The 25427-nt window shown below is 40.2% G+C and overlaps 1 protein-coding gene across 1 annotated transcript; it reads left to right on the top strand.

The window, feature by feature from the left end:
- Positions 1-43: 43 nt before the first annotated feature.
- Positions 44-25013, top strand: extl3 (exostosin-like glycosyltransferase 3). Its single transcript, XM_087805759.1, has 6 exons — positions 44-173; positions 18754-21310; positions 21395-21522; positions 21735-21879; positions 21959-22087; positions 22719-25013. The coding sequence occupies exons 2-6, from the start codon at positions 19172-19174 to the stop codon at positions 22926-22928; spliced, it is 2751 nt and encodes a 916-aa protein (XP_087661885.1). The 5' UTR covers positions 44-173; positions 18754-19171; the 3' UTR covers positions 22929-25013.
- The last annotated feature ends 414 nt before the right edge of the window (positions 25014-25427 follow it).

The following is a 25427-nucleotide window of genomic DNA, read 5'->3' as shown; positions in this document are numbered from 1 at the left end:
ATGCTTAGCGGCACGCTGTCGCTGCTGTTTGTCCGTCTCTTCATCAACGCTGCAGCAGCGCAGGCTCCCACCGAGATTTTCCCCTCAAACAAATCCACCTAAAACTCGGATTTTAACGCGCTGACAAAACTGCTGAGCAACCGTCGCTCCTTCCCGGCGAAGTCCGTCTTCCGGTGAGTAGAAGCAGAAGCGAAGGTTGTCGCTGGTGGAGGCAGAAGCTGCTTGTTGTGACCACTGCTGGCTAACAGTGCTATAGCTAATTGGCCAGATGAGTCCAACTCGATCTGCAGAAAATCCCCCTTTTGTCATGCCTGCGTTGAAATAACACGTGTTGCTTATTATTAGTTGTTGTTATTTCTGTGTGTTTTGTTTTTTTTACATTGAGACTGTTCGCTGCTGGAAATCGTGTCGTGCTTTGATCTGCAGACACACGTCAGTAAAGGTAAACCACCTGAGGTTATTAGTTTTCACTTCCTCAGGAATCCCTGTTTTTTTCTTAGCATTTCTCGATCTCGAGTTTTGTTTTTTAATCTTTAAATCTTAATCCATTGATACGTGTTAACAAGACTGAAGGAAAATGCTTCAGTTTTATACTTTTGAACGATGCCTATTGTACAATTTACAAAAATAAAAATGGTTTCATTCTTTTAACAGCTACAACAGTAACACACACTGCTCAAGTGAACACTACAAATGTTTTTTTAATAAGAAGTAAAAAAAAAAAAAGTGTGTTGATGTGAAATGAAGCTGATTTCTTTAATGCAGTGTCCAACTTGATCACTGAACATTGGGATATTTATCCATTGACTTAGTAACTGGCCCTTCTTGTACAGGAAGTGTTCACACAATTGTGTCATTCTGTTTTAATTCCTACATTTTTAGCATTTCTTTGATTTGTTTCCCGATACACAAAATCTTCCTATTCCACCTCGCAACACAAGATGTAAGTCTTGAAGCATCTTTTCTTGAATTCCTTTACATCTGTATAACAGTTAAGTTTTCTAATAATTTGTGGAAATTCAACGTATTTTGAACTGTAATCTCTGTGGTTTACCATATGACCGTTTAATACGGGTGGTTTTTCTGCACATTAAATTAGTTTTGAGTTAACATTTTAACCCATTTTTATTGATTTATCCAAATCTCTTCCAGACCTTTTACTGACATGTGGTTTATTGTACAATAAAGTTAATAATATCATATTTTAGATTGCTTCTTTGAAATTCCTATAAACTGTATCTAAAATCAAGAAAAGTAAAGAAAACAAATCCAACTTCTCTCACTCGACTTTGACTACACGTACAAACCATTATCAGCGGTTGCCGACTGAGTCAGCTGTGCTCGTAAACGTATGTCCGCAAGCTGCAACTCGCACACGGTAAAGTTGTCTTGTCGGTATCTGGTGGAAAAAGGGTTCGTACTTGTCAAATTGTCCTTGACTCACAGATCTTTCCCATCTTTTTCCACATGTTATGTTTTGAATTAAGACCTCAGAAGACATTTCAAAAAGCTTGTTTTCTGATGCATATAAAGGTGTTGAAGTTTTAGCATTAGTATTTGGTCTTGTTTATGTAGTCTCCGTTGGTAAGATTCCTAGCCTCGCCCTCAGGTCAGCTCCCTACGAGGAGACATACTTCACGTCAACACTTGTACGTCAGTGATATACAGTGTTGGAGAACCTTGAGGCGACGTCTGTGACTGCAGCACATCTGTTCTTTTGGTATTTCAATTTTCCCCTCGCTACCGTGTGTGTGTGTGTGGTCAGTGACTTTGTGACACCGTAATTTGTGTCGGCTTGTCCACACGATTATTTTTATCTTGAGTGAAATAAAACAGATGGATCTTTCAGATGTATTGTGATGTGTTGAACGCAGACACTGGTAGAGAAGTCTTAAGAAAGCTACATAAGCGAAAAGGGAACAGCTGGGTGAACGAATGCAGAGTGATTTTTCGTTTGCTTCCATGTTTTGACATTGAAGTATGGTCGGGGGTTAGGAAGAGTTGTGTTGCGTTACAAGAGAATGACTTGATGCCAAGGAAGCAGCTGTGGTATTCAGAACAAAAGTCTGGAGGAGCCCAGAAGCATATGCCGGACAAACTTGGAAGATTTTATGACCAAGTTAGACCCGAACTCTAACCGACATAGCTCAGATGGTAGAGTGGTTGCCTGCAGTCCAAAAGGTTGCAGGTTCAATCCCAGCTCCAGACAAGCTTGTGTCGTTGTGTCCCTGAGCAAGACACTTCACCCTGATTGCTCCTGATGGTGAACTTGGCGCAAGTGTGCAGCCTACTCCCATCAGTATGTGTGAATACTAAAAAAATAAATTAAAAAAAAATAACCACCCTTGTAAATGGAAAGACTGGTATTGTGCAATAGTTTATCTGAACACGGTAATTATGAGGAAAATGGTTTATTAACAGTCCTGAATTTTCCTTATTTTCACTAGGAATCAATGAAGTAGTATATATTTGGATATAACAAGATACTTGAAAGTGTATCATTCCTGCATCATTAAAGAAACTGAAATTTTACTGAATAAATGAACACGAAACTAGCTCAGACCATGTCGTTGTTACCACCATTTTCCAGAAACGTCACACATTCACCTTGAAATCCATTTCATTCTTCACTGCTGACATTTGCCTCACGAGAAAAATCAATGCAGTTGGTTCGCTGCAAGAGAAAAGCACCATTTCTGTCGTTTCAATAGCACAAGTAAGGCTGTGTATTGACAGGAATCTGGCGATACGATACACGTGTGATAAAACGATAGTATTGAAACTGTAGGAACAATGATATGTTGTTTCTTTTAAAGAAACTACACTTTTTTTTGGCTTTTACAACAAAGAAATGTTAAAATTCTTTCTATAATCAAATGTGAAAGTGCATTTAGGAAAGTGCTTCTCAAAATATTGACAAAAGTGGAGAAATAACCTCTCTTGTAAATAGTTCTTTTTTTTCTGATTAAAGAAACAAAGATGCAAGATTTCTTAGATATTCAAACAGTTTTTGAGGCAATTTGTTTTTTTCTTCTTCAAGACCGTGTATATAAAGCAACAACAGTTGAAATGATGGCCTAAACAAATGTGTATAGAATAATGGCTTTAGAGATTAATATGCAACGGTTATGTTACCGTGATAATAATGTTACCTCCTTGACATCAGGAACCTGCAAACACATATTTTGGCACACCAGCTACGTCATCATGTGGTGTGCTAATGACTTGAAGTTTGACAACGTTATTTATAAATGTGTTTCTATATTTTTATATATTTAGAAAGAAATATTCTAGGGCAGTAGCAAATTCATTCATTCATTTTCATACCTTAATGTATTTGACAGGGTTGATTTTTTTTTTTTTAATCTAATTGATTGTTAAAAAAATTATGTTTTTGCTTTCAAATCTTTTATTTTTTATTTTTTAACCAAATATAGTTAATGGTTTACCTTGAAATTGAGTGTGTTTAACAAAATTATTAGATTTATTTCTTTACAATTGACATTTAAAACGTTCGGCCTCTAAATGGCAGCAGTCATAACGTCCTTCCTAAAGGAACAATGAAATCCTGCGAGATTCCCGGCAATGACTGAGGACGAGAGGATACAGTCGGCTCAAGCAGCTAGATATTTTGGTTTAAAAAAAGAAAAGAAAAAGAAAGCAGTTACGACTTTGTCAAGAGTCATGTGGTCTGTAAATTCTGCGACACCAGAGTCAAGTACTTAAAAAATACTACAAATATATCATTGTTCCTACAGTACCACAATATATCGTGTTGTCGTCAAATTCTTTACAATACACCCCCCTAACAAGAGCACCATGTGAGTGACAAAACAATGTTGTGTAAATGGTCAACATTTTAAAACTAGAATGATTCAGGTTTCTTACGAATGTTTCTAGACGCCTCGTGAACGTCGAACACGTTCACACTCGGACCCGTCCGTGGTTCAAACATTCTCCGTCCGTCACTTAATTGCCCCCCCGGGGTGTTCGCTGGCAGCCCTCCACCTTCACTCCGCATCGAGGAACTTGGCTGTGAAGTCCAGCGTCGACGTGCCGTCGTTAATTTAAACCTCGTAGCAAACGCTTCTGCGTCTGACTCATCCGTCAAAGAAAGATTCTGACAGATCTCCTTAAAAACTGGCAAACATTTCTATCTGGTTCACTTCTTTGTGTTTACAAAACACTTGCTTTTGTGTTTTCTTTTTTCTTCTTTTGAACACAGTGCTCACTTCAGTTCTAAAAATAGTGATTCAGTCAAACAAGCATTGTTACTCTAGTTCAATCTGTGCGGATTTTAGCAGAAAATATTTAAAAAAAAGAGTTTTATGCAGCTAGTTTATTTAATGTTTTAGTTAAAATGCTCGACATGAGTAAGAAACTAGGTGTTCAATGTTATAAATGGACTCTGTCTTGACCCCATAATCACCTGGTTTACCTTTCAATACATTCCTTTTGTAAATGGGTAGTAGTCTTTATCAGTAAATATACTTTGTCCTGCATTGATCTGTAATTTTCTTGCCTCAAAAGAATGTTGAAGTAGAGCTTCTCTTCCCAGAAAGTTGATTGGAAAGTCGGTTGGTCTTCCAGACCTCTCTTGGCGTGACATGCCGTTTTTTTTGTGAGATTCTGTCACTTCAATGGAATCCTTCAGCAGAGCTTGAAAGAAATTGTAGAATTTCCCAATTATAGTTTTTCCCAAGAGAGCCGCGGCCAGAGAGAAGAGAAACTAATTATTACAAGGATCTCGGGCGCTTCAGACTCTTGTTTTCTGTTTTTCTGACCAACTCTGTTTAGGAAGGAATATTTTTCTGTGGATGTTTGATCCCTGAATGTTTGCAGTAAACAAACACGAAGAGTGGAATCAATGCCCTCACACAGCTCCATCGAGCGTCTGTTTCGCTTCACTGGACCCTCGCACTATTTATTGCCCACATTGATAGCCCGCTTGCTTTCGCTGGTCCACCACAATAATTCTCCCACGTCGGCTTCTCATCAATCTGGCTGCTTTCCCACAATCCATCAGTTTTGTTTTTTTTCAAGGGGTTCTACAGCTGTCGCCCAGGCGGGGTCAATCCGTTCTGGTCCTCGCTGATCTGTACCCGAGGGGCTAGGAAAAATGTCCACGGTGGCCTCGAAATAATAAGAGGATTTATTTGGAAGTAAATCGGGGAGGATTTGAGAGCCTGCTTTGCTGAACTTTCTGCTCTTACTTCCACTCATGTCGGTGTGAAATCGAAAAAGTCAAGCGGGAAAAAATATTGAAAGTGTATCATCCCTGCATCAATAAGGAAATATACATTTTACTTAATAAATGAACACGAAACTAGCTCAGACTATTTTGTTGTTACCACCATTTTCCAGAAACGTCACACATTCACCTTGAAATCCATTTCATTCTTCACTGCTGACATTTGCCTCACGAGAAAAATCAATGCACTTGGTTCACTGCAAGAGAAAAGCACCATTTCTGTCGTTTCAAGAGCACAAGTAAGGCTGTGTATTGACAGGAATCTAGCGATACGATACACGTGTGATAAAACGGTAGTATTGCGAAACTGTAGGAACAATGATATGTTGTTTCTTTTAAAGAAACAACACTTTCTTTTGGCTTTTACAACAAAGAAATGTGAAATTACTTTCTATAATCAAATGTGAAATTGCTTGTAGGAAAGTGCTTCTCAAAATATTGACAAAAGTGGAGAAATAACCTCTCTTGTAAATAATTCTTGTAGCTTTTTTTTCGGATTAAAGAAACAAAGATGTAAGATTTCATATATATTTAAACAGTTTTGCCTTCCACTGTTTTTCCACTGAAGATCTGGACATGATGGCACTGTTGATGATTTCTTTGAGGCAGCGAATCTCAGTTGGCTTGGCACTCCAAACACCGAAGTTCCACCATGTGTATCAGGTTGAATCAGACGGTTTAGTAGGGTGTGTATTGGCAAGAATATTGCAATAAGATGCCTATCACGTACAGGGTAGATGGTTGGATATATTTCTATTAATGTTCGAATACTAACTCTGGTGTTACAGAATTTACTGACCACATGACTCTAGACAAAGTCTCAACTGTTCTCCTTAGTTTTAAAATCCAAATATGTCCGAACATCACTATTAAAGTGGGCTGAAGGCCAATGTATCCTCTCGTCCTCAGCAATCCCTGGGATCTCGCAGGATTTTATTGTTCTTTTAGCTTTGGAGGAGCATGACGATTACTGCCATCTAGCGGCAGGAGGTTCAATTGCAACACAACAATGAACCAATGCTCTAACTTTTTAGATTGCATGTTATTTTAAAAAAATAATAATAATTTCTTTAAATATAAACCATCAAACTATGATAAAAATGTAATCCAATTGAAACCCAAGATTATAAAAATTGATACAGGTGGAAGGTGGAAGACCAGAGAGAGTTTCCTCTACAGGATCCTGGACTCTTTCCTAGAATAGAAGCTCAGCCATCCATGTTAGACTCGCAGTAGATCCACATGGATTTATTTTTTTTGTGGTCCAGAATATATCTCACCAACTCTTCTGAGAGTGTTATCAACAGATGGTAGCTGGGAAGTTGAGTATCACTTTTATAGATTATAACTTCATCATATTGTTGCTTATTACTAATGTAGAAAAGTTACAACTGTAGATAAAAGTCTAGTGTAATTCCTGATGAATAGCGACTCTAGAAAGTAACAGTTTTATGGTTGGGAATTGGACCACACAGCCACAGCCCGAGGCCTTCTTTGACCTTTTTGGTGGTTCCCACCAACCAGGGAAGTGGTTTGTGGTCTTTAACTTAGGCTTAGGATGGGTGATTATGGGAAAAAAAAACAATCTGTAGAGTTCTCTTAATAAATCACAAATGTCTTCTTCAAAAATGACATTTTGATCCACAGTTGCCAGGTGTTGATTTTTCCTTCTCTCCCTTTACCAGCAGTGACTCATTGATTCGCTTAAAAACTGTGAATCTCTTCCCATAGCATCTCATTAAAAAGTGATTATGTCTCTTTCAAAGTCTTTTATGCTCGATTTTCACTCCTTCGGGCTTCGGTCGCATTTGTGTCGCAGCCAGTCGGCTTATTTATTTCAATGTGATTATTGTGGCTCCGGCTCAGAGACTCGTCCTCATGATGTGTACTGAGCTGCTGCTGCTGGCATTGACTGGTGTTGACCCTCCCTGAGGGAACTGGTCAGAGACCTCCCAATTAGATTCATCCATCAAAGCAAATATTTTCTTGATGCTCTTGGTGAACTTTTAAAAAGCAGACGATGATGGGGGGGACAAGTACATATAGTTTTTGGCAAGAAAACATAAATATGTACCAATCCCAATAGATGCTGGTCTCTGCACTGTTTTCCTTGGTTTTGAATGAAACATCACATCATTTTTAAACCGATGGCGCCACCTACTGACCTGTAAACAACATGACACTGCTTCACGAAGCTTCATCAGCCCATCACTAATACAAATGTCAGTTTTCTGTCCTGATAATCACACAAGCTTATTAATTTACAACAGTTATGCTGAATAACACTGCCTTAGAAAATATATATCGGGCAATCTATCCCAATATTTTTTTTCACAGTACTGTATCGATATTCAACGGCACTGTATTGATTTAAAAAATGTTTCTAGTAAAAAATGGTAGTTTGTCCAAAACGATAAACTCAAATATTTTGAGTAGTTTCTCTCTTTACAAAAGGGTTAATCATAGTTTTGTTAGTAGTTCACCATAGCTAGCTTTTCACTCATAACGCTCAAACTCGGTGCCATTACTTAAGGCCAAGTGTCTCGGCAACTTCATGCTGTGAAGAATCTTTAGTGTTTTACCTGTCGTAACTGAATTTTCTGGGTGCAAATTTAACAAATTGCAGTTTGGTATCCATTTTCCTTGAAGGAGGAAGTTGTTCCATATGGATCGATCGATGCTACATCTTGGATGTATGGTCCTAAAAGTTTGGGAGAGCGTATTAAAAAGTTACTCTTAAAGCCAAGTATTGAATCTAGATGTTTTTGATAAGTATTATTATTATTATTTTTTGTTTACAACTACAAAATTGACTTTTAAAGAACCAGAAGAATAGTTTTCATGTTGCGAAAGTATATAAACTAATGTTTACTTAAAAGAAAATTGATGTTTACTATGTTCTCGTATCAAAACAAGCCCCACTGAATGTCCCCCAAGACTGAGTCCAGTTGTCTGGTTTATCTGCGGCTGTCAGGCATGTAAGGAACTCTGAGATCAACAGACTCCTCTTCCCTCTTTCATGCCTCCCTCAAGTCATTATGCAGCCACTTGTGCAATGAGAACCGTGAGGGAGTCTGTAATTGGATTTTTGGTAATGAATGGGTCGAATATAAGTTCGAAGAGAGCTGCTCACAAACCCCCCTCTCAATCTGAGCAAAGTCATGTGCCGACAGAAGCTTCTCTTTGTGAGGATTTGTGTTACTTCAGGGGCCTTTTTTGATGCATTTCTGACCCGATGAAAAGAAGTTGTTAACCTGTTGAAGGCAGCTTGAGAAGTTGTCGAAAACAAGACCCGAGTGCTACGAACTCTCTGACCTCTGCTCGTAGCAGATGAAAACCTTTTTAATAATGCAATATCCCAACAACAACCTTGTATAAAACTAGTTCTCTACTAGATATACGCAACTCTGTTTTTTTTTTTATATATATACATTTTTTTATTTGTTTTTAGATTTGTTATATTGTACCACCAAGAAACTAAAGGATGTTGCATAACGGAACTGGAAATGAAACCAAAATGGCTCTAAGACTGACTGTCTAAGAAGCATCTTGATTAAAAAAGAAGCTCTTTGAGATAGCACCGAGAGCTGCTGTGATGTCCAAAATCAAAGCTGGTAATCATTTGCTTCCTTGGTTCAGGTCTCGGCCGACCGCCAAATCTAACCAGAGCATTTTAAATAAACAACATTTTTAAATGTGCAAATCGTCCTTAAAAAAAGAAAATCCTCTACTTCTTAAAAGACCCCCCTCAGAAGCAGCCCTGTCATCTTTTCGTGTAAAATGTATTTTCTACATCTGAAGATGGATTTAGTTTCCCACATTGTAGAGCCACGACAGGCCAGCTGCGGGGGGAACATCTGGCTCCGTGATGCTACACTGCGTCGCCACTCGGCCTGGGGGCGACTTTGCTTGTCACAAAGCACGACTGTTAAAGAAAACCAGGACAATTTATTGCCCCAATTCATCCCGCAAACCTTCAAGGCTCCCCCCTTCCCGGTCCAATATCCTCTCTTCAATAGCGTGTCGAATTGATACGGGGCTCAATAAATGGTGTCGCTATTTAAAAAAAAAAAAGGTGTGGATACAGTTGCTGTAATGTCATCTTGTGTGATGCGACTTGTGGGTGATTCGTTATTGAATAAACTGGAGACGCTCAACAGGAAGAGCTTAACATGGGTGATGAGTAACCACTTGTTTTTTAACCTCATCTCATCAGAATCATTCTTTTTTTTATGTAAGCCTATTATCTATTCGGGTCTTATCGCTTTTTCTGTTTTGTGACAACCCTGTGGTCTCCCTCTTGGCACAGAACGTTCATTGGAAGTCTATGTGCTATACTTTTTTCTTTTTTTTACCATTAATCTGTATTAAATTTCAGTATAATAGGTGTCATATGCTGCTATAGCAGTGAATACTGCATACTTCAGTGAAGTGCACTGTAGGAATGTATACGTTCTAGAGATGGACCGATGTGTTTTTTTCGGGACCGATACCGATTATTAGCTTTCAAGGAGGCCGATAACCAATATTTGGAGCTGATATTCATTTGCAGTAAAAGTTAATAAATTGGCATCAATTTTTTGAAGTCATACAAACGCCAACACTTAACTTTGTTTAAATGGCTTTAAGGTAGGGCTGCACGATTTTGGACAAAATGAGAATAACAATTTTTTTTATTGCACTTTATTGAACAAAAAACAATGAACAGACGTACTATATTCACGGCAAATACTTCCTCCAAAATTGTGCTATAAGTGAGGTGAAAATATATTTATTAGTCAATAATGGATCAATCTTCAGTAAAGAAAAGTACAAACACTGGTCACTTATTCTGCCTTTTACTGCACATGCTCTACAAATATAAATTACTTAGTTACATGTTTGCACAGTTGCTCTTGTTACCATGTCATATAAAAGTACATCTTCTGTCGTACATGTCAATATATTTTCATTTATACTCTAAGAATTGTTTAATTGTTAAAGGTAACAAACTTTGACGTAACACACACACAAACATTCCAGCAGCGGCAGACCTGCGCCTCAATTCTATTTACGAAACTTTTTTCAGAATTTAAATGTGTTACACAACTTTTGGCCTTCATTTATCTTCACACTCTCAACTGCTCTCTGCCGATATCGCTTGTTGAGGGAGGAAAGGGGAGTGCTTGTTTTTATGAAGGTGACGTTGCCGATCAAAATGCGGTGTATATATATTTTTTTATAATGATCGTCGTCACTTGGAAATGAGATCTTGATTTTTTAACGATTAATCGTGCAGCCCTACTTTAAGCATATTTTTATTAAACATCATAGAGGCATGGGGCAAAGTTGGAGACCGAGTAGTGACTGGAGTCGGAGGCACTGCTGCATCAGAGCTATAATAACCCAGTTTTAAATGGATCTCTTATCGGCCGTCGGATGATCAAAAACGCTGTTGCCGATACGCCTCAAAATGCCAAATATTAGTCTATCCCTAATACATGATTTTTCTTGATTTGAACATATTGTCTCTACTTTTGCTACCACACAGTTAAAACTTTTACCAGTTAAAAAAGAAAAACGTTTAATTAAATGTTGTTGTTGTTGTTGTGCAATGTTTTATTTTTGCCAATTAAACTATTATTCTATTTTCTGTTAAATTGGGTAATTTATATGTTCAATTGTAATGTTGAGTTAACATTACCATTCTAATTCCATGTGGCAAAACAACTGCACCAATTATGTTCTTATTAAAATAAAATCTATAAAAATGCTCTTGCAAAAACACTTACTAATACAACACAAACTGATCTCATTTTGGAAAAACAAAACCAAAAAACATGATGTAAAGTTTTTGCAATACCACCCATCCCTACACTTTAATGCTCAGATGGCTAATGTTGTGATTCCTTAAAGTGAATTCAGACTTCTATCATTTTCTACTCACCTAAATGTCAAAAAAAAGTTTTAAAGAGTTGGGACTACTTTCAGAGTAATCTGTTCTAGAGTTCTACATAAATGTTTGTTCATTTTAACATGAGCTCAGGTTCATCTTCGTCCAAAAAGAACATCCAAGTTGGCTCCGTACTGCTCATCTGTAACGTCCCACTTGCATTGAAGCCTCGACAAAGAAGAATTGTTCCGGGAAAAAAATAAACAAGTCTTTATTTTACGCACATTTGTGGCAGACGTTTAAAAGAATAACGAGCGATATAAACTGTAAGTACTCCGGGTAAATATCGCAAGCGCTTCCAGAGCGTCTACACTGTACTTCCGGACATTGCAGACAAGCAGTATGGAGGTATATGGTGTTTTGCATCTTTTTGGAGGAAGATAAACCTAAAATCTCCAGTTGCTACATTAAAATGAACATGCATATTGGCTATAACTCTAAAAATGAACTGATTACTCTGAAAATAATCCCAACTGTTAGTCGACATCAGGGCGAGTATAAAATCAGTGAAGTTTGACTTTTCGATAAACTGTCACTTTATGTTCAAATTCCACCAAACATTGACTGCATTCGTTGCAACTATCATGAATTGATCAGATGGTTCAGTACTTCCCCTCCGTGTCGGTTAATCTGCCACCATTTCCTCATCACCAGATAAAGTTAAACACTTTGGCTGTCGGTGAAAAACTCCTTAATGACGACAAACCTGTAGGTATATTAAATTCTCCATTTTTAGACCAGGATGAACCCTGGTGTCCTCCTGTGACACCTTTTATTTTTAAATACCCTCCTATGGAAATTTGGAAGTGTCCCAGTACCATCTGTCGCAACGCTCTTATCGGGTCCTGCCCTCATTCGGTCTTCTCGGTCTAGGTTTCCGGGAAGCGTGTTGCTGCATTTTAAACTAATATATTACATATTCATAGATTCAAAACGATATATACTCGAACTATCTTAATCAAACACAACAACAAATATGTTTCTTCCTCTCTGATGATTAAACCTTGCATAGAATGGTTAGACTTGTTATCAATCATCTGTTCTTTTTGTGGCCCAGACAGAGGGATGTGGTAGTACTATTGGAACAAGTTTCTTCTTTCATCGCCATTTTGCATGAACACACGTGTGGTCAAAACATGATAACGTGTGGCTGTTTCTGCAGAAAACTGATAAGTAACACAACAAAACAGAAACTCAGATAAATTTGTTACTTGTTGGCAACTTCTCTTTAGCACTGGATGTTTTCAAAAAAACAAACTTTTTATTGATTTTCAGATATTAAGACATACATTTTGACACACACACACACATAATAAATAAAATAAAAGGTAGAAAACAAAAACGAAGAAAGATCCCACCCTCCAGCCCCGTAAAAAAACACCCCGTGGTCTCAGAAATCCAGACCCCAGCACTGGACGTTTTTATTAGAGCAAGAAAACGGAGAGGTTCAGGAACGGGTATCGAGACGAAAAGTTTTTTAAAACAAGACAAAAAGGTTGACGTAGGAATTGGGTTATGACATTAATGGATTCCGATACATGGACCCGCTCAACAACAATGACTCGATAATTTGCTTCTCGCTAAGATTACCAGCACCTCCTTAGTGGGACACCTCTTCTAATGTGAGTCAGATGACTTTGTCGTTTTTTTTTGTAGTCGCTTTAGTCAACTTAAATAAATCCATAAATCCACGCACCCTTGGGGATTACTAATGAGAGTACCCCGGCGGTGTCGGCGGTCCCATACGACGGGTTGTTATCGTTCTATTCCTCCTGGTCGCTGCCTCGGCTCCGTTATGAAATCACTATTAATTATGACAAGCGTAGCTGGCGAGCCCAACAATCCAACCCCCCCCCCTCGAGTAGAGAAATGCATCAAGGCTCAAATCCTCGAGGCAGGAGGATTTTCGCAGCTGAATGGCCAGCAGGGGTTGGAGTCAGCAAGAACACTAGGATTCGCTCCGGTGACATGACACGGCAACGCACACGGTTGTGAGCTGAGGTGACTCCCTCAAGGACGACATTGTATTTCAAAGCAGGCAGAGAAAATCAAATCGGCAGCTACTAGTTTGTCGCCCGCATCCATCAGAGGTGGTACGGTCCGGCTTAAGATTGGGCTTCCAGTCGTAAAGGAATCGGAGAAGGAAGTCCGGTGACTGATGGATTTGTTTACATGGATGCATTCATTCACTTTATAGGATAAAGATATCGTGCAAGATGTCGTGGATAGTATCATGATAGCTAATGGCTTCATAAAATAGTTGATCATCACAATTTTTTTTAAACACATTCATCCTATTTATGTCTGTATATGGAACAGAAAGTCTGTTGCCAGTTTCTGCCCAAGTCTGTGAAAGCAAACAAAAATGTCTCGACTCAAATGTAGAACTTCCATATTGTGTTTCCTGTATATTATTAAGTTCCCTTGATTTTTCTGGAACTCCTGTTGTGTTATCAGTTTAATCTTGCCCTTTAAAATATATACTTTATTGAATATTGTTTTGATTGTTTGGGTGCTTTGTGACCCTGGTATGGAAAGGTGCTATACAAATAAATAATTACTTGCTTACTTACTTGCATAGTGAGTTGGTGAGAGTTTCTATAAAACATTTTTAAAGGGTTAGTAGCAAAAAAAAAAGTACATCAGAAAAGTTAAAATCATTGTCTGTCAATCACAAAAAAGCCAAATATTGGAAGAAATGCGTTTTAAAAACGGCCTCTATAAAAGACTAAACTGCGACAACTGTTTTCTTTGCAGACTATTCTTAGTTAAAACCCTCTCAAGACCAACCTAGAGTTTGTGTGCGCACCCTCTAGCTGCTTGTTTAAGTGCTGATTCATGTTGTGTAACATATGGACAGTAACAAGACAAGCACAAAGCTTTTAACCATGACGTTTGCTTCCATGTGAATGTTCTTCATTCATCCCGGTACACGCTGTACTGTACGCAGCAGACGGTACATGGAGTTAAAGGGGAATAATTTGCTGATAAAAGTCCAGTTTCTAATGAAACCGTTCCCTAGCAACAGCAAAGAATAATGGTATAATTAAGTATTGATTTCTCTAGCACAATACTCAGCGGTTGACTATCAAAATGCTTTTGTTCGTTTTATAGGCGGGAGATTTGTCGTTTAATCGTCCAACTACAGGTTTCTGTGAACATCAAATATGTCTTTTTTTTTTTCAAATTCAGTTTGTTAAATCAAACTTCAATTCGAGGAAAAACCTCCCCGGCTGAGTTCTTCTTAAATTCCAGCACTGTGATTGCACAGAGACTGTTCAAACATTTATTCAAGAACTTGCACTTGAATGTCTGGCGGTGTGGAAGCAGAGTACGCCCACGTCTTCATTCGGATCCTCGCAGCTCGTCACCCGTCGTGGTTATGTGTGTGAAACATCTCTCCTTGTGATGTTTTTGTGTGGAGATGTAAAATTAATCTGATTCTTTCTCTGTGTTTTATTTACCTCTCAGTAAAGCTGACAACAACTACATGTGTAAACAGTTGCAAGAATATCAAATCATAAACATTCAGAAAAATCCATTATCGTTTTACATCCTTTTTTCTTCTCTCTTTCTTCCTGTTGTTTTCTCACCCATTTTTTTTTTTTTACATTCCTCCCAGCCCCTTCATCTTTTATGTATGGTTGTTTAAACGTTCGACAAATACAACCATACTTATCCAGGGTTTAAGATGTCAAAATAAAAATATAGTTTGGCTTCGTAGTATGACACAGTCAGAAGCCTCAACATACTGTCGGATTTTTGAGAACGATTACAATTGCGCCGTATAGGCTAAATAAATCGGGAAAATTAAGTTCTGTGATGTATCTGTTATGTTAGCTCTAAGTTAGTACATAATTAAACTAGGTCCATAAGGATAAATATTGCTGGAAGGGATTACTTTGAAGGTGTTTTAATTGAAACACAGCCCCCTAGTGGTCATATTGCGCAACTGCGATAGACAGATGGCATGTCTGTGATTATAAATCGTAGAAGCTTCTGTTACATGAGTGGATCGGAGACACCAGAATCTGAAACTTTTATTGCCACACAACATTTCTTTTGTAGTGACGGTACAGTATAAAAATAATTAAATAATGTATCACACAAAATAAGCAAACTAAAACCAGAACCAAGCACCCAGGCAGCCTTTACAAATGTGTTCTTATTAGTGCAGCATAGGGCTGCACAATATCGGAAATATTTGCGATATTGGTGTGTTGAAGTGCAATATCGATATTAATACGATATTTTTTTTTCTTTTATCTAAAAATGTGGCCGCACTCAGGTGGGAGTACTGCAGGGGAGGTCCGGGGGTTAAGATAAGGAGAACAATGTTATATATATATATATATATATATATATATATATATACCTACCTTTCGTTTATTTCCTCGCTTCTGTGCCTCCAAACTAAGCGACATCAGAGAGGAGCTGCCAGCGCATCGTGATGTCACCAAATCAATGATAAATCCCACCTCCTTGCACACGCACGCATAACATTTTTTAAATGACCTGACGCTAACAACTTAGCTCATTAGCATAAGGCAAAGACAGACAGGTTTACACTTGTTTGGAAGTTCAGCGATCTTATGAGAACGCTGAAAACTACTGAGACGAGATGAAAAGTACTTACAATATATTACTTTAACAAGGGAAAGAGGTTTGGGTAGCGCTCATAAATTAGTCTTACCCTCGTGTATATACTGACCCGTGCCAAGTCAGCACGCCGGCAAGACGCGTCGCCATAGCAACCGAGCCTAGCAGGTTGCGCCGCCCAGCTGACAGACAGACGGAGACGTAAACAACAACGAGACATTGAAGTACAAATTGATAACTTTACAGAACGTCACACTGATTCAATTTAAGAAATGCTTGATTTATACAATAACGATGATAAATTATCACACATGTTTTCGATATGTATATCGCACGTGCCAAAATCGCAATGTCGATATTTTTTCGATTTATCTGCAGCCTTAGTGCAGCATCATTCTGTTTGCCACTGGGTACTGATGCCACGGATATTAATCCTTACGAATCCGCTGTGATTTAAAAGCCTGATCTTTAAGGATGTTATGAAACGGCCTAAGTGATCCTCGGCATCTTTTCTGTGTTTTGCGAAAAGGAGCCAAAGATTCAAACGTTTCCTGGCTCCAGATTCGACTCGGCAACATCTGTCCAGCGTCACCCCAGTGACACCTCCGCCACACAGCCATTAATCTCTGTGAAGTCACCACCTGGCCACTGCGTTGTCAAGGTGAAAGAAGAATTCTCACAGGACCACAGGGCACCGGGTTGGAATATATGAATGGATCTCAAGAGTCGTCCACTGGCTCTGAAAAGACGTGATCATTGCCATCATCTTCATGGCGGCGCTCACTGTTGCAAGACCATAACAAGGGATTACAAAGACGAGAGCATTCTCTCTGTAAAGGACGGGAAGCTGTTTATCGCGATATGTTGTTTACTCATCTGCAGTCATCCCAGGAGGAAAACTGGCGCAAACCAAGCAGGTTCTGATAATTCCAGAGCTTACTGGCCATCCTGATACTGGGAGAAAGAATCATTAATTCTGATAAGGAATGTTGAACACCATCCGAGCCGAGCACCTCAGTGGAATGTGTAGCAAAGTATTTGCTTGAAATGTTTTTTTGGATTCTTAAAGATTGATTTCTTATAACCAACATTGTTCCTGCAGATCCTTTGAAATTCTTTGAAGACATTACATTCATGAATCTAAAAATAAGGCCTTTATTTGCATTAAAATGTCTTAAATAAAATGATCAAAATAGATGAGATAAAATATGATACAATTAGATTGACCAACATTTTTCTTTATAGCTCAAAGTGTGTACTGAGGCATGTGTACTTTGCGTCAGATACTTTTTTAAAAAAGTGGCAAGATGGGAGTCAAGGGAAGTTCTTCAGTGATGCCAGGTTTATTTTTTTGTTTAAATAAACATTTGGGTAAATTCTCCTTAAACCTTTGTCACTAAGGTGGTGTTTTTTTTCTTCATTTTAATTGATTGTCAAATTGGTCCTACATTTTAATTCCAAATAGTATTTAGAAAGTCTTCTGGACTAACTTTAAGAGTCCATGTCATTTTTTAATTCTAAAAAGTTTGGGATCATCTATTTCTTACTGATCCTTCAGAAGACTTCGTAAATACATTTATTATTGTAAAGTTAAAATGTCTGCAATATATGAAACATAGTTTGTGCAGGAGAGGTTGTATCTGTATTTGTGCCCTGAGGTTGACTGTTGTTCTGTCCAGGGTGTCCTCTGCCTTTCATCCCACATGGCAATGCTAGCTGTAGCTTTCCTATCAGCATCATTGATAAATAAGAGCTATCTTCTTTGAAGAAAAGTGCCAAGGAGGGTTCTCACAGTGGAGTCCAAGATTAAAGTTGGTGCATTTCCGCTGTTTTGTGGTTGCTGAACACTATACTTTAAGGTCTCCTTCTACGCTCATCTTCATTCTGCCTTATTTTCCTAGACTCTTATCATGTAATTTGAGTCCGCGTTAAAGCCACGAGGATGCCTCTAATGAGATTTGCTGTAGGTTGATGTCGAGGGTACCAATCTTGCTGTGCGTAGTTTTACCGCCGCTGTTGTTCTGTCGGGGAAAAATAGAGGAACATTCATCCTGCAGCAGTTTTCATTCTGCTCGTGGCAGCTTTGTGTGCAGCACAGAATTTACTGCAGTGTCCTGCTTTACTTCCCGGCGCACTCTGAGGAACTGCACTGATTAACGTGGGGAGCTTTCGGAGTCCTTTTTAACGGCAAACAACTGATCTAAAGAATATTTAATAGTTTTTCATTAAGTAGGCCATTTTCAAGTTAATGCACATGCACAAGTTAAATTGTTTGTTAAGCGTGTAAAAAAAAATAGATCAGCATCACAATATTCTTCATGATACGGCATTAATATAAAACGGTAATATATAGATTTTTATTCCATATATCTTTTGGTATCGTTCCTTTATGGTTTATATTGTATCTTCTTCTTTGATCATCTTCACAAAATTAATTAAACCAATTTCTTCATTTACAATTAACATGGAAATATTCACTTTTGTACTTTTTTTGTTGCAATTCTGCCCACTAGATGGAAGCATTCATTATCTCCTAATAGAACTGTGAAATCCAGCGAGGTGATGACTGGGGACAAGAGGATTCTTATACAATCTACTCCACCAGCTTTTAAAGCTGACGTTTGGACATATTTTTGTTTTCAAAATAAATGAAAGCAGTTACGACTTTGTCAAGAATCATTTGGTCTGTAAATTACACTAGAGTCAAGTACCCGACAATACTACAAATATATCCTTGTTCCTACAGTATCAACATATATTGCATTGTTGCCCCTGTATACATATCGTAGCTCCAGATTTTTCACAGATCCACAATTTTGATTTCTCGGATAAATCCAACAACGATACACCTAACATTAACTCGCAGCTATACTTGAAATCGAAGTTTTTTGTGCAAACCCTAACATGAAAAAATTCATTGTTAAAGCAAATCTGAGAATATCTTTTCACACCTTTTCTTCTCTCCTCTTAGGTCAGCATCTCATGGAACGGATAAAGAGGACGGAGAGGCCATGTGAGGATTAATAAAATGATGTCCAAGAAAGAAGCCGCTTTTTCCCGCAGCCATCTCGCAGACCTTTGAGAGACGATGTCCCGTTTTCAACACCCGCTGAGGGGCACCCCTCCTCTCACGTAGGACTGTACCCTCCCATAGAATGACTCGGCAGGTGCACAGATATGGCCTCAACTCGTCTTCACCACGCGACTGAAACGGAGCAAATTTTGGAATACAGGTGACCCTGGGGACGCAGAACGTGAAGGGCAGAGCGACTCGCCTGCTTTGATGATTTAGTGCCCATCCCTGCCTTGCTGACAAGGTCGTATCATGGCTGCTGCACATCCCCATAGCAACGTCTCCTAGGAGAGGAGGGGCAGACTGAGAGTCAACAATGCAGCGCAACGGTGGCGGCAGCGGCGCCGGTGGACATCCCTGGGTGTTGCGGCGAGTGCGCCTCACCTGGCTCAGTTTCATGCTCTTCTTCATCCTGGTTTTCTTTCCACTAATCGCCCACTACTACCTCACCACCATCGATGAAGCGGGGGGCCCCGAAAAGCGAATCTTCGGGCCCCGACCCGGAGGGGAGCTCTGCGAGGCCAAACATGTGCAGGACCTGTGCCGCATCCGCGAGTCGGTCAGCGAAGAGCTATTGCAGCTTGAAGCCAAGAGGCAGGAGCTCAACGGCGAAATCTCCAGACTCAACCTGCGCATCGAGGTCTGCAAGCGCAGCATCGACAGTGCCAAGCAGGACCTGCTGCAGCTGAAGAATGTTATCAGCCAGACGGAGCATTCGTATAAAGAGCTGATGGCTCAAAACCAACCAAAACTCTCGTTGCCCGTCAGGTTGCTCCCAGATAAAGAAGACCCAGGACTTCCTCCGCCGAAATCGGTGCGCTCCTGCCGATTGAGCAACTGCTTTGACTACGCCCGTTGCCCTCTGACGTCAGGGTTTCCGGTCTATGTTTATGACACTGGGTCGTACACGTGGGGGGAGCTCATTGACCCTCTGGTTCAACAGGCATTCGCAACATCGGTGAAAAGCAACATTTATGTAACTGACAACCCCAGTATTGCCTGTTTGTATTTAGTGCTGGTTGGTGAGCTCCAGGAATCCACGTCCTCACCACCCCCATCTCCACAGGATCTAGAGAAACAGCTGAAAGCACTTCCATACTGGAGATCAGATGGACACAATCATGTACTGGTGCATCTCTCGAGAAAATCCATGACGCAGAACTTTCTGTATAATGTGAGCACTGGACGGGCTGCGGTTGCCCAGTCCACATTCCTGGGATTGCAGTACAGAGAAGACTTTGACTTGGTTGTCTCTCCACTGGTTCATGCCCTTTCTGAGCCAAACTTTCTGGAAGTTCCCCCTCAGGTACCCGTGAAAAGGAAGTACCTCTTCACTTTCCAAGGGGAGAGAGTAGAGTCGCTGAGGAGCAGCTTGCAAGAGGGTCCTCCCCAGTCATTCGAAGAGGAGATGGAAGGAGACCCACCTGCTGACTTTGACGATCGAATTATCGGTACCTTGAAAGCGGTGCAGGACAGCCACTTGGACCTAGTGCTAGTAGAGTTCACCTGTAAGAACCCGAGGACCAGTTTGCCAACCGAGTGGTCACTGTGTGGGGAGAGGGAAGAGAGGTTGGAAGTGCTCAAGGCGTCCACTTTTGCCTTGGTAATCGCTCCTGGTGACGGGAAGCTAGTGGCCTCAGCTGGCTGTGGAATGAGATTGTTTGAGGCCCTTGAGGTCGGTGCAATACCAGTCGTATTGGGAGATCACTTCAAACTCCCATACCACCAATTAATTCGATGGACAGAAGCTGCAATTCTAGTGCCCAAACCCCGTGTGACGGAGTTGCACTTCCTCCTGCGCAGCCTATCGGACAATGACTTGCTAGCTATGAGGCGGCAGGGCCGCTTTCTTTGGGAAACCTACTTCTCCACCTCAGAGAATGTCTTCAACACCATCCTAGCCAGCATTCGGACCCGCATCCAGCTGCCTGCCGCCCCCATCAAAGATGAGCTTGCACAGGAGATTCCTCACAAGGCAGGTAAGCTGGCGGGAACCGATGCGAACCTGGCTGATAACGGGGATCTTGATCTCGGCCCCGTTGAGACCGAGCCACCATACGCTTCGCCGCGCTTTCTCCGAAACTTTACCTACACGGCGTCGGACACTTACAGAACGTGGAACAAAGCCCCCGGGCCTTTCCATCTGTTCCCACACACTCCTCTTGATCCAGTCTTGCCATCCGAGGCAAAGTTTCTCGGCTCGGGTACTGGATTCAGGCCGATAGGTGGAGGCACGGGCGGCTCGGGGAAGGAGTTCCAAGCAGCATTAGGGGGAAACGTTCCCAGAGAACAGTTCACCGTGGTAATGCTGACGTACGAGAGGGAAGAGGTCCTCATGAACTCCCTAGAGAGGTTGAATGGACTACCGTATCTCAACAAGGTGGTTGTGGTTTGGAACTCCCCGAAACCTCCCTCCGACGACCTGCTGTGGCCTGACATCGGCCTTCCCATCGTGGTAAGTAAATGTATTTTATTTCTGAGGCGAATAAATCATTGTTGCTGCAAGTTGACGCGGAGTAAAGACCGTATTCTGTCGCAGGTGGTCCGCACAGAGAAGAACAGTCTGAACAACCGGTTCCTGCCCTGGGACGTGGTGGAGACCGAGGCCATTCTTTCAATCGATGATGACGCTCACCTCCGTCACGATGAAATCATGTTTGGCTTTAGGTCAGTGCAACACAAAGATCTATGAAGCCTAGTTGTTGAACGTGTCAATAAATGTGAATGTAATGTTTAGCAAGGGGGACTGTCGTGGGGGGCAATAATGAAGGAAAGAGTTAAGGGAAGGGGGGCAGCATTGTTCTGGTAGATGGTGAAAATAAAGGTCACACTACTCCAAATGGTGCATTTAACATTGTTTTTTGGTCGTGTTGCTCCAGAGTGTGGCGAGAGGCCCGGGATCGCATCGTGGGATTCCCAGGCCGGTACCACGCCTGGGACCTCAACCACCAGTCCTGGCTCTACAACTCGAACTACTCGTGCGAGCTGTCCATGGTCCTGACGGGAGCCGCCTTCTTTCACAAGGTTCCGTCGGCAAATTGTTGAGAGACTTGTTCCATTAGAACGGCTTTTTCATGACGCTTTTCGTCACTTTCTCTTGCAGTACTACGCCTACCTGTACTCGTACGTGATGCCCCAGGCCATCAGGGACATGGTGGACGACTACATCAACTGCGAGGACATCGCCATGAATTTCCTGGTCTCCCACATCACACGGAAGCCGCCCATCAAGGTGTGTTCTTTGAGTGGACAGTCGAACGTTAAGGTCGATCCACGGGTGTCCTGCATGACTAGAATAGTTCAGGTGTCTTGAGATTTTCAAATTGTGTAGATGTGGTCATGTAGCGTTTATTAGGGAATACTGGTGCATAGCAAGGTTCTTGATAACATTTAGCTATGTTGACTCTGTGTTGGTTTGTGACCGACTGGGGCCAGAGGTGAACCTTATGAATGTTACAAGTAGCAGTTGAAAGGCAGAAGGAACTTGACTTGGGTGACATGTGGTCTCTGTTGGGTTCACAGGTCCAGTTTTCCTGTCACCTAGATAAATAATATGGTTGGTATATGGGTCGTTTAAGCAGGTTTTGTTTCCTGGGTCTCGCACTTTTTACCTGAAACTGAAACCTAAACCTTACCTTATCTTTTAGCGGATTAGGGGGCGACATTTTAAGGTTCTTCACTCGGTGTAGCTTAGTTTACTCTTATTGTGCAAGGAACACTACCGCCACCTGCTGTCCTATTGAGCTTATTGCTGTCGACAATATTTCAAATGCTAAAAAAAAAGCTATGTTTTACATGAGTTTGAATGAGCATTTTCAAGGTCGTTTTAGGTGGATGACCCTCTCGTCTCCTTCCCCCTGCAGGTCACCTCCCGCTGGACCTTCCGCTGCCCCGGGTGTCCGCAGGCGCTCTCCCACGACGACTCCCACTTCCACGAGCGCCACAAGTGCATCAACTTCTTCGTGAAGGTCTACGGGTACATGCCGCTGCTCTACACGCAGTTCCGCGTGGACTCGGTACTGTTCAAGACGCGGCTGCCGCACGACAAGACCAAGTGCTTCAAGTTCATCTGAGCAGGGACGCGATGGGATTTTTTCTCGGATTGGAATCGGTTATATATAAAAAAAAAAAGAAAGAGGAGTTGCACTGCCAGCAGACGTTCCTGCTCTCCGCCACCTTTCAACCACTACAGACTTTGTACAGAGAAAACCATCGGTCGGGGGGCGACTGCTGGAGAGGGTCCGGTGAGGGTTTGTCTTCATCGTCCTTACGAACTCAAAGCAGCACTGACGCTCGGAAATATTTTATTGACTTTTTTTTTATCGTGTTGTTGATCTCTGTAAATCTGTCGAGACTAAATTTCACATCTGTGGCGGCGACCCGGTGAACACGCTGGAGGGGTTTAGTGTCGACGCGAGTTCGGGATCTTCAGTCGAAGCAGACTCGCTGTTTTGACTGTTGAAAAAAAGGCAAAATTGCTGAATTGACATAACAATTTTTTCCAAAATCAAAACCAAAAAAAAACATTGTGACTATTTATCCGATTTTCAACTTGTCTTTACAAAAATGTAACATTTAATATTATTATTATTATTATTAACAACATTTTTTTAATTGCTCAGTATTTTTTTTGCATTTTGCTTAAAGTTAAATCTCAATTAAAATGTTAAAAGAATATTTAATTTGAAAAATGATGGCTTTAGTTCAGATTTAACAGACCTTTTGGATGAACTCCAGTTCCACGGTACTATTTATTTTGTAAAAGAAGTAGTTTAACGCGTGTAAACGAAAGTCTTGCTCAAAGGTTCCCGTCAGCGACTTCACAACTCCAGCGTGTTCACCTCTACAAGGACACACACCAAGTGATCGAGGGGATGTCCATTTTTTTTTTTTTGGTCCAACTACGTTTCACTGAATTCACCGTCACCGAAATGCCTCGACGTGAAAAAAAAAACACCAGCCGCCATTTTGTTTTCTCACGACCGGTTCCCCCCCCGCCACAGTCTCGCCGCCAAAAAAAACGAGTTGAAGAAAGAGGGGAACGCGTTTCTGTTCCGGATTTTTTCTAGTTGGACGGAAACTTAACGCTGTCGCCATATTGGCTCCGATTTATTTTTTTTTGTTCCGGTGATGAATGTTTTCTTTGCCAAATAGGTACGATGACGTCGGGGTCACGACCCCCGCGGTTCTGTTGTAGTCTGGTCCTGCTCTCGTGGTCTTCCGGCCAATCACGTTGCTTCTTTTAAACGACCCCTCTTTTTTTTGCTATACTTCCTTTTGTTCTCGAGGGAAATCTGAGTTTTACATTCTTTTTAAAAATGATGCCCAAATATATATTTTTAATTGTTTATATGATTTTTAAATTCTTATTTTCATAATTTAAACTTTTCAAAGTTAAAGCTCAACATAGAATTATAATCTAAACAGAATTTAGTGCGAAATTATTGTCTTTTTAAAAAAAAAAAAAGGTAAAGTTAAATAATAATGACCTTTATTGAATCATTTCTTTACATTACCAAACATGAAAGCTGACGATGCTTAATTAAATATTAAACTAAAATATAATCTGTACAAAGTAAAAACTCTTAATATTTAGGTTCAAAAATACTTTTCTCTTCCCTTTAGATTTTTTTTAAGAGAAATTACCTTTTATGAATCCAAACTAGGAGAAGATAAAAAAAAATTGGAAACTAAACTGGAATTTATTTTTTAAATAAATCAGAATGTATGTTCTTTTATTCTGAAAATCATCCGTGGGCCTTTTAAACTCAGACGTCCTGCTCGGGACACTTGAGTCTGACTTTCACCAACAAAAACAAAAAAAACAACAAGCGAGTCGCTCTTTGTGTATTTATTGAAAATACTGTTGAAAAACATTTTTTTATATCAACATGCAATAAAAAGTGCTCAGTCATCGGTTGACGGGGGGCGTGTCCCGGAAAACCAGTCGAGAGGTTTTCCTGCGTCTATGATCCCTTTGCATCTTCGTCATCTTCGTCGTCATCATCATCATCATCATCGCCGCTCTGCTCTGAGGCTGGTTTTCCCAGACTAACATTAGGAAGGTCATGTGTGTGTGAAACCATGAGTCGGCGTTTAATTGCTGCTGATCTCGGCAGAAACATGAGGGTTGGAAATAAAAAACAAACAAAAAAATACCCGGTCGTTTAAAAACTTGTCTGTCGTTTGTCAAGAAGGTTGATGACATCAGGAGTTCTTGGAAACACTGAGATTAAAATGGTATTAATCTGTGTTGGTTTTTAACACAGAATCCAGGTGTTTATAAATGTTTGATGTTTAACTTTAATTGCAGCTTAAGTTGGAGTTATTTTGATCCAGTGAACTTTTATCTTTAAACTTGAGTTGATAGTTTCTTCCTTGTTGTTGTTTTTATCATAAATAATTTAAGAATTTCTTTTAAATTAAGACCGTAATTTATTTTGAAATTCATTATGAAATTCAGGACAAAAATGAAAGTAAAAAAAATAATGTAATTCATTTTTTTCTTTTTTTTAAAGCAAAAATAAGAGCTAATTAAAAATAAAATATTTCGTTTTCAATTTTCTTTTATT

The sequence above is a fragment of the Callionymus lyra genome, chromosome 13, assembly GCF_982586985.1.
Source record: "Callionymus lyra chromosome 13, fCalLyr1.hap1.1, whole genome shotgun sequence".
Lineage (NCBI taxonomy): Eukaryota > Metazoa > Chordata > Actinopteri > Syngnathiformes > Callionymidae > Callionymus > Callionymus lyra.
The sequence above is the reverse complement of the archived record's forward strand: the minus strand, read 5'-3'. Positions and strand labels throughout refer to the sequence as shown.